Here is a 15,426-nt window from a genome sequence, read left to right as displayed (position 1 = left end):
GGGCTAGCGATTTTGCCAGTCAGGCTACCAAAATCTATATCTGCCCTGCCCGTCGGGCTATCGTAGGAAGGAAAAATATATGTCAATGCTTTTGCATTCTTTTGGAAATGTAGCTGGGTAATTATGTCATTGGCATCGGCCACTGTCAGTATGTGACATATTGAAATCGCGTTTGAATTTGCGCTTGTTTTTTGCTTTCACTTTGCAATCGCGCGAACTGTGTATAGAGAGCGACAGCACTGATTGGCGAGTGACGATAATTTGCGCACCAATTCCTCTGACATCGTCTTATCAATCGTTAGCTTACTATGCAAACATGACAAGTGAAATCTCCCGCAGCTTAAACATGTGAGAGGTTGATCGCGCAGAGAATAGCTGAGTGTTATGTGAGTGCGTGTGTAAAAGCAGCAGGATATATATTTTAGTTCTGCTGAGCCAAATAAGACAGGTCAGCGTGAAGGAGTGACAGCCAAAGAAAAGCTTACCACAAATGACAAATCAGACTATAAGGCAAAAAGAAAGTGCAGCTTTATGGTTTCATGGATAAAAGAATTTCTGTGGCTGCAATATGACAAGCTAAATAATAACCAGGGGTGCACATAAGTGGTCCGCAGGTGCGCATTCACTGTCAAAATAAAAAACGCTCACAAGATAAGAAGTTGCAACGTGTGTTTGCATACATAGGATTTTCTGGAGGAGGACAGACATTTGTTTAGAACTCTTAAAGATGTCAAAGAAGCTCCTTTAAGCAATTACTTTGGTTTTCCTCCACCTCCAAAGAAATGTCAGAAGGAATCCGAACTACAAAAGAAGCGCATATTCTCGGAAAAGTGGTTGCAGGAGGTGAGCTGGCTTCAAACAAATGATGAACGCACAGAGACTTGGTGCAGAATGTGCCGTGAAAATCCCACTCTAGCGGACAAAAACAGTGCCTTTTATATGGACGCAAACGCGTGTTGCAACTTCTTATCTGGTGCGCGTCTTTTATTTTGACAGCAAATGCGCACATGCGGACCACTTATGTGCACCCGTGTAAATAACATAATGTTCTGCCGGGTGTGTTGTTGGTTTTCCCTCGATTTCTGAGTCGATAAGCGCCTTTCTTACTGGGACCAGTAATTTTAAGAAAGGCCCCCATTAGAACCCATGAGAAATGCAAGAAATGCATTATTGCTCAGTCTGCAATATCTTTCCCAGAACAAACACCAATTGCAAATAACATACTAAAAATAAACCTGAAAAATCTGTTTAGACCAGCGTACTATGTTGCAAAGAGTGAACTACCACTGGCAAAATTTAGCAGTCTTTGCAAACTTCAAAAAGCTAATGGCCTAGATCTTGGTTCCACCTGCCTCTTACCCGTGACTTCAGTGGAAATTTCAAATTCAGGATCTGACACAGATGGATTCATGTTCTACACAGTTCTTACAAGTTCATAGAAATTTCTGTTCAATTAGAACCAAGTATTTGAATTGATGATTGTAATTTGTGTTTCAACAATTTCTTGATTAATGTTTTGTTTCCGTTACAATATTATACTTTTATACATCAATGTATAATATTGTAACGGAAACAAAACAGGAAACAAAACATCAATCAAAAAATTGCTCTTTTTTAACGGGGCTACTTAAATTTATTTTGGGCTACCAAAAACTGAAGAGTCTCTGCCCAAAGGGCTACCAGGGATTTTGAAATTTTGCGAGCCCTGGCAGGGCTTGGGCCTAGTACTGGGGTGGCTGGGCGGAGGTGAGTTTTCAGGTTTTTTATTTTCAGGTTTCTTTGTTTGGACCGTCTTGAATGTTGCTTGTTTCTTTGGCTTCACGACAGCAGCTAATTGGCTTTTTAGATCAGCAACTTGTTTTTTCAGCTCTTTTAGACTATCTGACTCTGCTTGAGGAAAAATCTGCATCTGTTTCAGTGACTGTCTGTTCATGAGACACTGCTTTTGGTTTTGTGGCGCTAAAGTCTTTCTTCATTCGTGTGCTTTTAATTTCTTGTCGGTTTTCTGCAGTACGAAGGAGAAGCAATAGCTCTGCATAAGTGGGTGGCTCCTTATGCTTTAGCTCCAACTGCAGTTCCGTTAGCACGTTATCATACCAGCAACCTCTGTAAAACTGTTTAAGAAACTGCTTATTTACTTCAAGTGTTTCAAGACCACCTCTGTGCACAGTGTGATTGAGAGCCACCTGCAAACTAAGCAGATAAGCAGAGGGCTTTTCACTGTGATCTTCGACGGTGCCAAAAGCTGAATCCAGAAGTTTAATATAGTCTGCAGTAGTGGCTTCTGGCCCTAGAGGGAGAATGAAGTCAGAAGCAGGAGCAAGGAGACTTTCAAGGATCTTACGAGTTTTTTCCAACTCAGACAAAGAAGATCAACGTTCTCATGTTGACTTGTTGATGGAAGCTTCCATCAACAAGTCAACATGAGAATGCCATGTTTCATAGCCAGCTTTGCTGTAAGGTGTGGACATCTTGCCAGAGAAAGCTCTGAGTCTTAATGTAGAGTGATGTCTTTTCAACACTCTTGACAACATGCTTGACTACTATTTTCTGAACCTTTGGTGGGTTGAGGTCAGTTTGAGGTGTCAAGTTTGGTCTTGGAATGTGCCCCGAATGGGTTCAGGAGTGTGAGGCAGTTCAGTTAAGACTGAAGGTGAAATTCCAAGTTGTGTGGATCCTACCACAGGGCAAGTCTGATCAGCAGTATCATTTTCGGGGTTTATTTCAGCTGTCTCAGCAGCTTCAATGGTCTTCCCTATTGTGGACATGGCCTCCCGCAGCACTTCCTCAAAATCCTTTCCACTTAACTTGGCTAAACCTTTCAGGTTGCTAATATAAGCTTCAGTAACACTGCCCCCTACGGTCTTGGTATAGACGTCAGTTAAGGCTCGAATACGTCGTTGCCCACCTCTCAATTTTAAATACATGTAGACATTGAGGGCTATCAGGAGGGGCTATGCGCTTACCTGCTGCTCTCTGGCAGGTAGCTCCATGCCCTCCTGGGGTTTAAATGCACCTTAGAACACACATGCATCAACACTACATATGAGCGGGCGGAGTCTTCACACACCCCCGTGGAGCGGGGGGGCTAGGAGGAGGAGTTGGCCGTCCGATTGGGGTCTGGAATGTGTGCCCTCCCTGCTGCTGCCGAGTCGGGCAGTCTGCTTCTCTCCACCCCAGGGAAAAGGGTAACACTACCTGGGTCTGGGTGCCGTTTCCCCCTCCAGGGGCAAGGGTACCTAGACCTGGGGCTTAGAGTACGCTTGGGGAGTGTGATTGTGTGTACAGTGTCTCTTTATGTCTGTCTCCACATTGGGTGAGTGTTGAGTAATAGCATATGAGAGCATGAGGGTGGGAATGGATGTCTGTATCTTTGTGTGCCTGTATGTCTGTATCTATATGTCAGGTTGGGTATCAGACGCCATCTCTCTGGGGGACATCTCAGGTCCTCCAAGGTATGGAGGCCGATCTCCCCCCACCACTTCCCCTGCCAGTGGCAGACGCCCTCAGACATCGGTGCGTTGGTGGTTCCTTGGTGTCCGGGGATGGGCGTCCAGGTACACACCGGCTCACTCCTTGGTGGCTGCTTGTCGGGGCCTGGGGCTCGCTCGGGCCACTTTTGGGGGTGGGGTGCCCTCAGCCTCTCGGCCTGGGGCTCGGTCACTCTGGCACAGCTGGCTGCCGGCGGAGCTCACGGGCACGTCACTGCAACCCCCCTGGCTTCTGCTCCGCGGCTGCTGAGTGACCCCTCATCTGGGACTCTCCTCAGCTCCTTCTGGGATAGTGGCACAGCTGTCCCTCTGTTGGTCTTCCTTGGTCTCTTGTGTTCTGAGGGCCTCTGGATGTCTGGAGTTTTGATCTCCTCCATACCTGCTTTATGCCCTGGAGGACGGGGCTGTGGTTCCCCACACCCTCTAGCAGATCAGTACATGAAGGAACCTTTTAAATACAAGCGCGCTCATGCTCACAGGTGTACACACGGGTGCTCACACACACAAACTACACCCTTTTTGGCTCCTACCTCAAAGCACACTGTGCTGTCGATCTTACGTGCTGCACAATAATGTTTAATATTTAGTATTTACTGTTATATTCACATAGATCATCGTGATATTGTTTATTATATTGCTCTCTTTTTCTTCTGCTTGTTTTCTCTTTTTTCTTTCTCAACAGGTGATCCAGGTGATTGATATATGTATTTTTTGTCTGCTTATTTTGTTGTTTTTTGTTTTTTGCCCTTTATCCCTGTCCCTCTTCTCCGCTGTTTTTCTTTCCCTTTTTCTTTCTCCCCTTTCTTTTCCCCAGTCAAGTCTGTCCCGTATTTAGCAAGTAAAATTAAAATAAAATAAACAATAAAAGGTGAATCAAATAGACCATTACGGCAAAGCTGGGATGGTCCGTTTGGTAAAGTAAATCCGTTGGGCATCTTTCTTCGCCTTTAGACAATAATTCTGATGGCAAAAGAGCCAAACGGGACAGGCAAAAAAAAAGAAGAAAAAAAAGTTAAGGCTCGAATGTGGTAACTGACATCTGGATTGTCAGTGGACTGAAAGAGGTACGGCAGCATGGGTGCTTATATTTCAACGGCTGCACTGGACTCAAACTCTACAATCTGACTTATGTGGAATGCAGAAGAGTCATCATCGTCAGCGAGTACTCTACGAATAGTACCATGTTGCACTAGAAACTCAAATGCCTCTTTGTCTTTCTCTCTATCTGAAACACCACTAACAATGATGGCATTTGGTACTTTAATGGCATACTTCTCGACAAAATCCATTTTCACAGTATGTGAGTTGTCTGATTAAAGGTCAAAGAGGATTCCAATGTTGTCACACAACACTCTAGGCTCCTGGCTGGCTCGGCACTTTTTATTTATGTAGCACTGGTGGTGTAATACTGGTAGTGGGCATGTAAGACCTGTTAGCACTACTTCTTGCCTTCTTTGTATGTAGTATAGGCAGTATAGTTACCTTTAACAACAATACCAGAACAGAAGGGAAATATGGGCCAGATCAGACAGGTTCTAGATTCGTAGGAGCCAAGGGTGTCTGACAAAAACGCTCTAAATGACAAAGTTATTATATTATTATATTATTATATTTAATTGCTTTTTATCAATATTTATTCCCATTGTGAAATGAGTATTTTAATCAAAAGAATATCAATATTTATGCTTTTAATCCCGTTTTTAACACTGGGTGTGTTAAATACATTTATTTTACAATTTTACAAACAGCTAATTACAACTACCTACCTACTACAACTCCACTCTTCCAGGAAAGAAAAGAAAACACTAAACTGTAGAGTGAATTAAAAAAACAGACATGGTGCAACAGTTCTCTGAACTCTGACGAAATTAAGGACGTTAGTCTGAGGAGGTGCGTTGACAGCCAATAATTGCTCTTTCAACACTTTGAGGGGCCTTCGCAAATTATGTGCAAACACTAAATACTACACACTAAAATCGTGATACTCCTCCTTCGCCTTGCAATCAGCACACAGCAGGAAAGGCAGACCTTCATCCCAGTCTCTCTCAGAGTCAAGGCAGTTTTATGCAACCTCTCTAGTGCACCTTGTGGTTGGGGATGCTATGGGCTAGAGAGGACATGCACACTACATAAAGATTGTATGCCTGCCTGAACACTTTTGATTGAACATTTCCCTACGTTACCTCTTGGCTGCCTCCTGTGTGTCTCGATGAGAAGGTGTAGGTCTACCAGTGATGATAATCCTTATTGATGTTTTCTTATCAGTTATTTTGTTAAGACAAATAAAATCCACTTGCTCTAGAGCTACTTAAATTTACACACAGTCATAAATGCATTTTACAGTTCACAGACAGCTGTTTTTAGTTCCAGATGTGAGTAAAACAGTTTTGAGTGATGCTATCATCAGTGTCTTTCTGCTTTTTTCCATGACATTAAGAATTCTCTCCTTTTCCTTCTTCTTTCTCCTTCATATGCTTCTTTTTTCTTTTAATGTGAGTATGCTGACTGTACAAAAAATGAATTGACAGCCACCCTACTTGACAGGTAGCACAGTGGCCCAGAGCCCTGTACCCCGTTTCTTGTCATTAGTTTGACCTTTAGCACCCACTAAAAACATTGCTGCAAACCAAACGTACCCACTCCCCACTGGTACTCCTTACAGCAGGAGTCTGCAAGAAAGAACAAAATGCATACCTCAAAAACTACTCAGCAGGTGGTTGAGAAACACCACAAAGGTGACTTGACCTCCAGTCTTCCTAGAATCCAATAAGACCTGTCTAGTCCAACAAACTCAAATAATCCACTGCCATTGTTGCAAATAAATCTTTTGTCTTGAAACAGGACAACAGAAAACTAACATTTACTGTGTAAGAGGTTTTCCAGCTGCTTGTGGTCAAAGAATTTGGCAATAATTTCTTGCTATCATCAGTCACCAGTAGTATTTCAGTATTTAAGGACTGGCTGGAAACTTCAGTTCCATGTAAAATTTAAAGTGGGTTTTTTAAACCCCCATCATCAGTCTAGTTGTGGTATGCTACTATCATCAGCTATACTACACACTGGTGGCGCCAGTGTCCGGCAGCCTCGCCTCTATCAGTGCGCCCCAGGGTGGCTGTGGCTACAATGTAGCTTGCCATCACCAGTGTGTGAATGGGTGGATGACTGGATATGTAAAGCGCTTTGGGATCCTTAGGGACTAGTAAAGCGCTATATAAATAAAGGCCATTTACCATACTATCACAAACACAAACAAATATATTGTTGTTCACAGTGCAGGGTATTTAATGGAACCCATTCCATCTGAAAGCACGAGTATGTCCAATGTGCATGTTATTTTTAGCTTATCTTTTTTCTGTCTTGGCCCATGAGGAGAAGATGGTAAATGGTAAATGGACTGATTCTTATATAGCGCTTTTCTACTCTCTCGGAGCACTCAAAGCGCTCTATACAACATGCCACATTCACCCAATCACACCCATTCTCACAAGCACTTTATCTATACTTAGTGCAATTTAACTACATTCACACACATTCATACTCCGATGGACGCATCGGAGAGCAACTTGGGGTTAGTATCTTGCCCAAGGATACTTGACATGCAGACTGGAGGAGCCAAGGATCGAACCACCAACCTTCCGATCAGTAGGTGACCTGCTCTACCTCCTGAGCTACAGCCACCCCACAGATGAAGTCATTGGTTTTAAATTGCAAATATTTTCTAAAACTGGCCAAGTCAAACATCATCAGATGTTGATGTTGACTTAAGATAATCTCATTTCAATTAGTAAAAGAAAGAACAGTGTGTTTTACCGTTGTGACAGATAGTATTTCATTGTCTCAGTATAAGACCATTTTTCAGTATAGTGTGAGGACAGGGACTTTGCCTCACCTGCTGGAAGACAGCCGGCTGTGTACCCATCAACAGCTGAATGCTCCAGGGTCTATGTTGGCTTGTCAGTTTTAATAACTTTTCTTTTTGTGTGTGTGTGTGTGTGTGTGTGTGTGCATGTATTTGTGTTTTTTTTTCAGGGAATTTGCGAAGGAGAGAGAGCGTGTGGAGAAGAGGCAAGAATTCTTGAAGCTTCGCCGACAACAGCAAATAGAGAGAGAGTTAACTGGGTACCTGGAGTGGATCTGCAAAGCGGGTCAGAAACACAATCATATCTTTACACTGCAGGTGTAAATTTAGTTATGACCGATTTTTACCGTTAGATTTAAATAACAGCTTTGCTTTACTTGATGTTAGCACTATTATGACATAATTGTTTATCATATTTTGTGTTGCAGAAGAAGTGATGCTCGCTGAGGAAGACAAGAACGCAGAAGAGAAATCTTTGGATGGAGCATGGTACAAACGAAAACACAACAACTCTGGTGAGGACTGGTATCTTGAGAATCAGTTTTCAACATTGAAAACATTTACATTTAGAACAACATGCAACCATCATTAAGAAGTTAAATATAAAAAGTGAGCTTAAATCTAAAAATCTTTGGATAAAAATTATAAGACTTACAGGTCCCATATTTTTTAGGTTTTAAAAAATTTATGTTTATTACAGCTTTGTGTGTGGCTATGTGGCTGTGCATACATGTGCCTGTTTGTCTGTTTACATGTGTACTCATAGACCAGACTAGCTCTCATCTGCAACTCACCCAGGATTACAGTTAACCTTTATTATGGTTATAAAGGTGGAAGGCCAATGAGATCAGAATGCAGGAGAGAGGAGGCGGCTCACTGAAGTTAGCATTGTAATATGAGTGCCCTTCATGCAGCTGTGACTCACTTTTCTGTCATTTGAATACTGTCCTGTTTTTTACTCTTCCTTTTTAAGAAATTCTCAATAGCAAACTTGAACTATGTTATTTTACAGAACGCCAACAGCAGCAGAGCAAATTTGGGTGTTATGTCAGCAGAATGGAAAATATTTGTACAACCTAAATTCTTATTTCTTTTATGATAAATATTGCAAGACATTTCACCTCTCATCCGAGAGGCTTCTTCAGTTCTTCTTGGATGAGAGGTGAAACGTCTTCAAGCAACTTAAAGAAGTCCAGACACTATTCTTTCTAAGCTCCTTAGACTACAATGACCTGGATGACTGAGAACCTTCACAGACAACACAGCTTAGCATTCACTGTGTTTATGTTAGTATAATATAAACACAGTGAAGCTTGAAAGTTGAGGGTTCCCGATGGTTAGGAACAAATGCAATGGCATGGCAGGACGCTATAAACGGCCCAAACTTCAGTCAGGAATCAGGAGAACAACTGAGGTAATCCATCCACAATACGAGGTTAGTCATTAATATACTGACAACAACACAGGAATCGAGCAGCTGCCAGAGAAGTCAATATTAATGAATCAATGGTACGGAAGAGGAGGAAGCAAGAAGAATGAGTTGAGTAAAGTTTGACCTATCTGACTGTTTTGTTTCGCTTAATGCGCCTTATAATCCAGTGCATTTTATGTATGAAAACAGACCTGTTCCTTATAATCTGGTGTGCCTTATGGTCCGAATAATACGGTAAATCACTCATGATCAAACCAGTGTTCCTCTCCGGGTATGGACACCCTTGCCATTGAAAAAATGGCAGCCTGCCTGAAGGTGCAGATACATGGTAGATTCCTGATCTGGTGACGTACATCTTCTGTGTACGTCACCAGATCAGGAATCACCGTGTTCCATCCACTTACCCAGAGGTTGTTTTGTTCTCCTAAGATCTAGATAATGTTTATTGTCATATAGACAGTCTGAAGCAGAAAAAGACAATGCTATTCACCAGACCCTATAACACAGGGGAAACTACACCTAGTCTGTATGGGTTTCCTAAGATACTTAAAAAGGCATAACTGTTTAAGAACTGTTAAAGGTATACTGTCAGTTCTGTCACCCCAAAAGTTCTGGATTTGGTCCTCAACCCAGAGGGCTCCAAAACACCACATTCCTGAACACAGGAATGGAGAATGTGGGAAACACCATTATGGAGGGAGATGAAACAATTGCCTCTTAGGATGTTATGTCTCTTTTCACTTTGCCTTCCAGTTGCTGAAGCAGTGCACATAGTTTCTAAGAAATTACAGGATTGTGAAGGGTGCGCTTCAGAACAGGAACACCCTCAACACCAACCAAATATGTCTGCTCTTGGAACTAAGTTTTAAGTTTACATATTTCACATGCAAGGGACAGACAGAGAGAAACATGGATCCACCATCAGCTTCCCAATTTCACCTGGCTAACTTAACAGTAAAAGTACTGTAAATGAACTAATGGCTCTGTAGTTCTCCATTTTCTCCATATTCATTAGTTCAGTTATAGTACTGTGAAAAAGTCTTGAGCCACGCCTCAGTTCTTTATATATTGCTTCAAAAGACGCTCTTGTGGTCTAGAGGAATAGTTCTCCTTTCTAAAGCTCTTTTATACGTTTTTTTTCTTTGGACATTGGCTTCTTTCACTCAGACCAGTCCTTGTACCTGATCATTTTCAGACTTTCAAAAATTGTAAATTTTAATATTGTTGCTGATAGTTTTATATATAAATCCAATCAGTACTGAAAATTATTGTCAATGCCTGAAAAGTCAAGCATCAGAAAAAGAGTTAAGATTTGCTATTGACAAACATCATTCATAAATGTGGTTATCCCAGCTGGGCATTTGTCAAAGTCGGGAACATGCATAAAGAATGATCCAGGCAATCTAGGACAGAAGGACCATTGCTCCTAAAGTAAACACTATTGGTAAGTTTTTATTTGTGAGGAGTATTGGAGCAGGTCAGACACAATTTTTTCAAAATAGAGTATTCTTTGGGCTTTCAACCCTCTATGCCAAAAGTGGTCCACCCCAAGGATTGGCTCCACTGGTATACACAACTGCCAAGACAATTGGTGTGAATTATACCATGGAGAAACAAAAAAAAATAAAAATTGACTAAGCAGATGGCACAGCACAGAAGAGCAACACTTATGGTGCCTATTTACACCTACAGGCAAGTGGCCATTTGTTTAGTGATCAGTGCAATATACTGGATAGGGAGGAAGTAGGCCCATTACAGGACTATATATAAGGACTATATAGAAATTATTTTTTGTGCAAACCCTTTTGCATTTAATATTATTATGGCTTGTGCTGGATGAAACATTTTTCCCCATTGAAAATGCCGTCTCCAGACAAACAGAATCAACTTTGATTTCCTCCTTTGAATTATTGAGTTCTGTCAAGGCAGAACAGCTGAAAAACTGAATATTGCGTGGCATGTGGCAGAGTGTGGAAATCCCCCAAAACAAAACCAGAAGAATATTAATATATTATTAATAATATAATATTAAAGTATATGAGCTGCTTTCTGACTTAGTTCATATTCCTTTTTTATTTTTGTGTTTCCTTGATGTATTTGCAGTGCTAAAACGGACCAGGAAGAGTAAGAATGATCTCATCAATGCAGAGGAAGGGGAGGACCACTTTACTGACATCTCATCTGTTGGTGAGGACAGTGCCTTAGATTTGTGATGGTTCTGTATGTTAAACACACAACATAGCGATTGTCCCCACTGCAAACATTTACATCAGTTAATTGTAACATTAAAACCACTGACAGGTTATGTGATTAATTTTGATTATTTGTTAAACTGCAATATCGTGCTGGAAGACCTAGGGTCTAGGCTTCATATGGCTGTTGCTTTGAAATGTTGGACTTTGTAGGACTTGGTCCCCTCCATAATTGTACCAGCAGGGACATGTTTAGCCACATGGTGTCCTTAAACTGCTTGCTCTCTGGCTGGTGTCCAAAAATGAAGTGGGCTTCATAGATAATTGGGAAATATCCAGCGAAACACTGGACTTTTTTGGGAGAAATTGTGTCCATCCAACTTTACATGGAGCAGCTCTCACTTCTAGAATTCTAGACGAATTTATCAAACACCCCAAAAATGTGACTGTCCAAAGTTTGAGTTTACATTTTACATGCCTCTCTGAAGTTTCGCTCCTCCCCTCTCCTCCAATATCTCATTCCCATAGAGACTGATACTTTTCTTATACTATCAAAAGCCAAATCAAAGAAGAGCAAAAATCAATTTAAGTTTACAAATATGATACCTTCATATTTATCTCTTTATCTTTCAATATAAAGTTCATTCACACAGCTGTTGTTTTGAAATGACACTACAGCTTTGTGAATAAAATAGAATTGAACTGAACTTTGCTGCCTGTAATTGTTTCAGACAGTTTTGCTGTCATGTTCAGGAAACCCTTTTGCTGCAGGCAGCAGTGCCTTCCAGCAGCAGGACAATACTCCCCATCACACAGCACAAACTGCATAGCAAGAGCCAGTGCCTTACTTAGTTGGCCTCCACACTTCTCAGATGATCTCGGGGACGCACCACAGCAAGCCTAATTTTGAGACCCACTGAACCCATAAGGCTAACATATCAGACACTAAAGGAGATAACAATAGACCCTTTCCTTAATAAGTCAGAGATGCTTTGGTAATAAAAAGGGTATCAACCCAAAATTAATTTTAATATTGTTGCTGATAGTTTTATCTATAAACCCAATCAGTACTGAAAACCATTGTCAAGACCTGCAAAATCAAGCATCAGTCAAGCTTGCTTATACTGTCTTAAATCAATACTATGTAATGGCTACTTGAAAAGGAGTTAAGATTTGCTATTGACAAACATTATTCAGGAGATGTTGTCATTTTAATTCTGTTAAGCTGATCGCAGAAAAACAGAAAGTGAAATAAGAAAATCATAAGTAGAGGATGAAAAAGATTATACTGTTTATCAGGGCTTTCTGTGTCTTTAAAGGGTCTTAAATCTCCATCCATTCATTCACTTCCGCTTATCCTTTTTTAGGGTCGCAGGGGGTGCTAGAGTCTATCCCAGCTGTCATAGGGCGAGAGGTGGGGTACACCCTGGACAGGTCGCCAGTCACAGGGACACACAGGGACAGACAACCAGTCGTACCTATGGGCAATTTAGATTTTTCAATTAACCTATCCCCACAAAGTGCATGTCTTTGGACTGTGGGAGGAAGCCGGAATACCCGGGGAGAACGCAAACACGGGGAGAACATGCAAACTCCACACAGAAAGACCCTGGCCTGATGGTGGAATTGAACTCAGGACCTTCTTGAGGCAACAGTGCTAACCATGCTGCCCGGGTCTTAAATCTATTACAGGTCTTAAATGCTTTAACTCAAGTCACTGTAGTATCTGGTGCTGCTGTTTTAGCTTAATTTGCACATGTAGATTATGCACTTTGACTGCTTAAAGACTGTGTTTGGTCCAGGGCGGAAAACATACTCTCTGTAAAGGTGTTGATAAGAAGCGGACCGAAACACAGGTCTCTTCAGACAGAAAACGGTGAATTTATCTACAGTGAAAAACAATAGGGAAAATACATACAAGTCCTGGAACTGGACTTGTATATATGTATATCTCACTCCCCAAGGTGGTGATCTTCAAAATCCCCACACAGTGCTCGCGTCCGTGAACATTGGAATGGCATATATCCAAACTCATATCCAATCTGTCACTCTGCTCCCGTTTCCTAGTAAAGATAAACACAATAAGTCAGCTAGGCAATGTGTCTTCAAAGCAAGGTTTTTCAAAAGCAAGTCCATGGCTGTACTGACGAGGTAAACTGAAGGATCAAGTGTCAACTGGACCTCAGCCACACTGTTAAATAAGACGCTCCTGATGCCGGTAATCAGCAGCAGCTGGCGGCGGCTGACAAGCAGCAGGTGTGGCTGCCTCCAGCACGAGAACACTTCTGGGTCAAAGGATCACCCGGCGCCCAATACTTCCGGGAGCGTGAGCATCAACATAAAAGCACATTACAGGGAGATAGAACAACAAAATACTACACACGACAACAGAATATGCTTAACTAGACCATTGGGCAGGGTGACCCGCAAGGATCGCCAGCCTAAAACACATGGGCCCCCAGACCCAGGCCCATGACAGTCAAATTCAGAAGGCTATACACTAAAGTAGGAGAGCACCAAACTCTATCCTGATATATACATAATTTGAAACATTACCCTTAATTTTAATTGACAATAATTTATATCAAAAATTAAATCAGACCAAATAGGAGTCAATTTAGGCCTGGCAGGCTATTGGGCTTTTCATAAAAGTAGCATGTTTATGAAAAGAGGTCAGAAGGTCACCCCGGGGGGCGACAGCACAAAAGTTCACAGTTCGGCTGTTCTGGGGGCCGGCCATGTGAAAAGTGGCGACGGAGCTGGACCAGACGGTGGCGTGGAGGCCACAGGCGACGGAGCTGGACCAGACGGTGGCGTCTTGGACTCTCCAGTGGAGACGAGGAGGGGCTGGCCGGGCTGACCAGAGCCGCCAGCGGAGACGAGGAGCGGCTGGAGAGGTTCCCCTGAACCCCCAGCGAGAACAGATGCAGAGCCAGCAGGTGCGGAGACTTCTGGCTGAGGGGACACTAACTGTAGCTGCACAGGGCGCGCAGTTGGCTTGGGATGCAACGGCTGGGGCTGTGCAGGGCAAACAGTCTGTCCAAAGTTTGTCAATACCACGCAGTCCTCAGATGGCGGAGAAAGCTCACAAAGGCTTCCAGCTGAGGTTGGCAGTGTCTGAATGGGTTGCTGAGCTATTAACTGGGCTGGTGACTGAGCTAACAACTGAACTAGAGACTGAGCTGGTGACAAAACAGGGAACTGGGCTAATGACTGCGCTATGGACAGAAGTGCAAGTTGTAGTGGTGGTTGCAGTGATGGTGGATCAGCAGGTAGTTGAACTTGTGACTGAGCAGGTGTCCGACTCTTGGCTGCTCTCCTCCGGGGAACAGGAACAGGTGCTAGGCCTGGCCGAACACCAGCCATCCCCACCCGAGGAACAGATATGGTGCAGGGACGAGCTGGGCTCTGGCTGCCTTTATCCTGGGGGCCGGTGTAGGTGCAGGAGCTAGCTGGACCTCTGCCGCTCCCACCCGAGGAACTGAGACAGGTGCAGGAGTTGGCAGGGTCACAGCTGACCTCACCCGGGGAACCGGAACAGGCGCAGGCAACGGTTGGGTGTCCATCAACCCCACCCGAGGAACAGGTATGGGTGCCGGGATGAACGGAGCCTCTGCCAGGCTGGGGACAGAAGCAGGGACCAGCTGGACCTCAGCCACCCTCACCCGAGGAACTGATACGGGTGCAAGGGAAAGCTGGGCCCGTGCTGCCCTGGGAACAGGTACTGGAGTTTGAGAGCTGACCTCAGGAGCAGTAACAGACACTGGGAAAACCAAGTTAGTGGAGCCAAACACAGTTTCAGCAAACAGAGACTTATGGCGGGCTGGTTTTAGCAACTCTGCTGTACTAAAGTTATCCATGTCATAATTAGCAGCCTTTAAAGGTTGGAAGACACACAGTTCATTTTCCAGGAGGTCCCCTCCGGTTTCAGCAGGAACAGGAACCTCAGGACTGTTTGTTTTAATATTTAGTTCACAGGTATGGAACTCAAAAATAGTCTTTTGCTTTTCTAAGGTGAGTTTATCAATCTGTGTGTTAATTACTGCTGACCTGGGAGGAGCAAAGGAAAAACAGTCATTCTCAAACATGGGTGCGAGGGCAGGTAATGCAGGCTCTGGATTAACTGACCCAGAATAACTAGACACCAAGTTAACGGCCTCTGGCATGATTCACACAGAGGTTACAGTGTCAGAATTATTTAATTCAGCCTGAACAGCAGTCTCTTGGGGGACAAAGAACTCCGTCTCATGCTTAATAGGTGCAGAGATGAACTTAGAAATGTTATGAGGCTTGCAAACAGTCATTTTCAAACTTACTATTCCTCTCCGATGAGTTACAGACATGAAAAACTGCGGACTCAGGAACAGAATATTGTCCAATTCGGTCAGGCTCAGAAGTGGCTTGGAAGAAACAGTCAGACTCACTCACCACTGGAGTTTGCTCAGTAACTTT

General features: G+C 43.1%; 1 protein-coding gene across 1 annotated transcript in view; it reads left to right on the top strand.

Moving 5' to 3' along the window:
* The window catches only part of LOC148102245 (voltage-dependent N-type calcium channel subunit alpha-1B-like), a 224,611-nt gene that overhangs the window by 13,933 nt on the left and 195,252 nt on the right, over window positions 1-15,426 (top strand). Inside the window, exons 3-5 of the mRNA XM_087842717.1 lie at window positions 7,521-7,636; window positions 7,779-7,865; window positions 10,886-10,969. Of these exons, the coding sequence (XP_087698843.1) occupies window positions 7,521-7,636; window positions 7,779-7,865; window positions 10,886-10,969 (287 nt within the window). The remainder of the gene's footprint in view (window positions 1-7,520; window positions 7,637-7,778; window positions 7,866-10,885; window positions 10,970-15,426) is intronic.

Source organism: Neolamprologus brichardi, chromosome 7 (assembly GCF_056152115.1).
Source record: "Neolamprologus brichardi isolate AB-2024 chromosome 7, ASM5615211v1, whole genome shotgun sequence".
Taxonomy (NCBI): domain Eukaryota; kingdom Metazoa; phylum Chordata; class Actinopteri; order Cichliformes; family Cichlidae; genus Neolamprologus; species Neolamprologus brichardi.
Note: the sequence above shows the minus strand (reverse complement) of the source record. Positions and strands in the feature narration are given on the sequence as shown.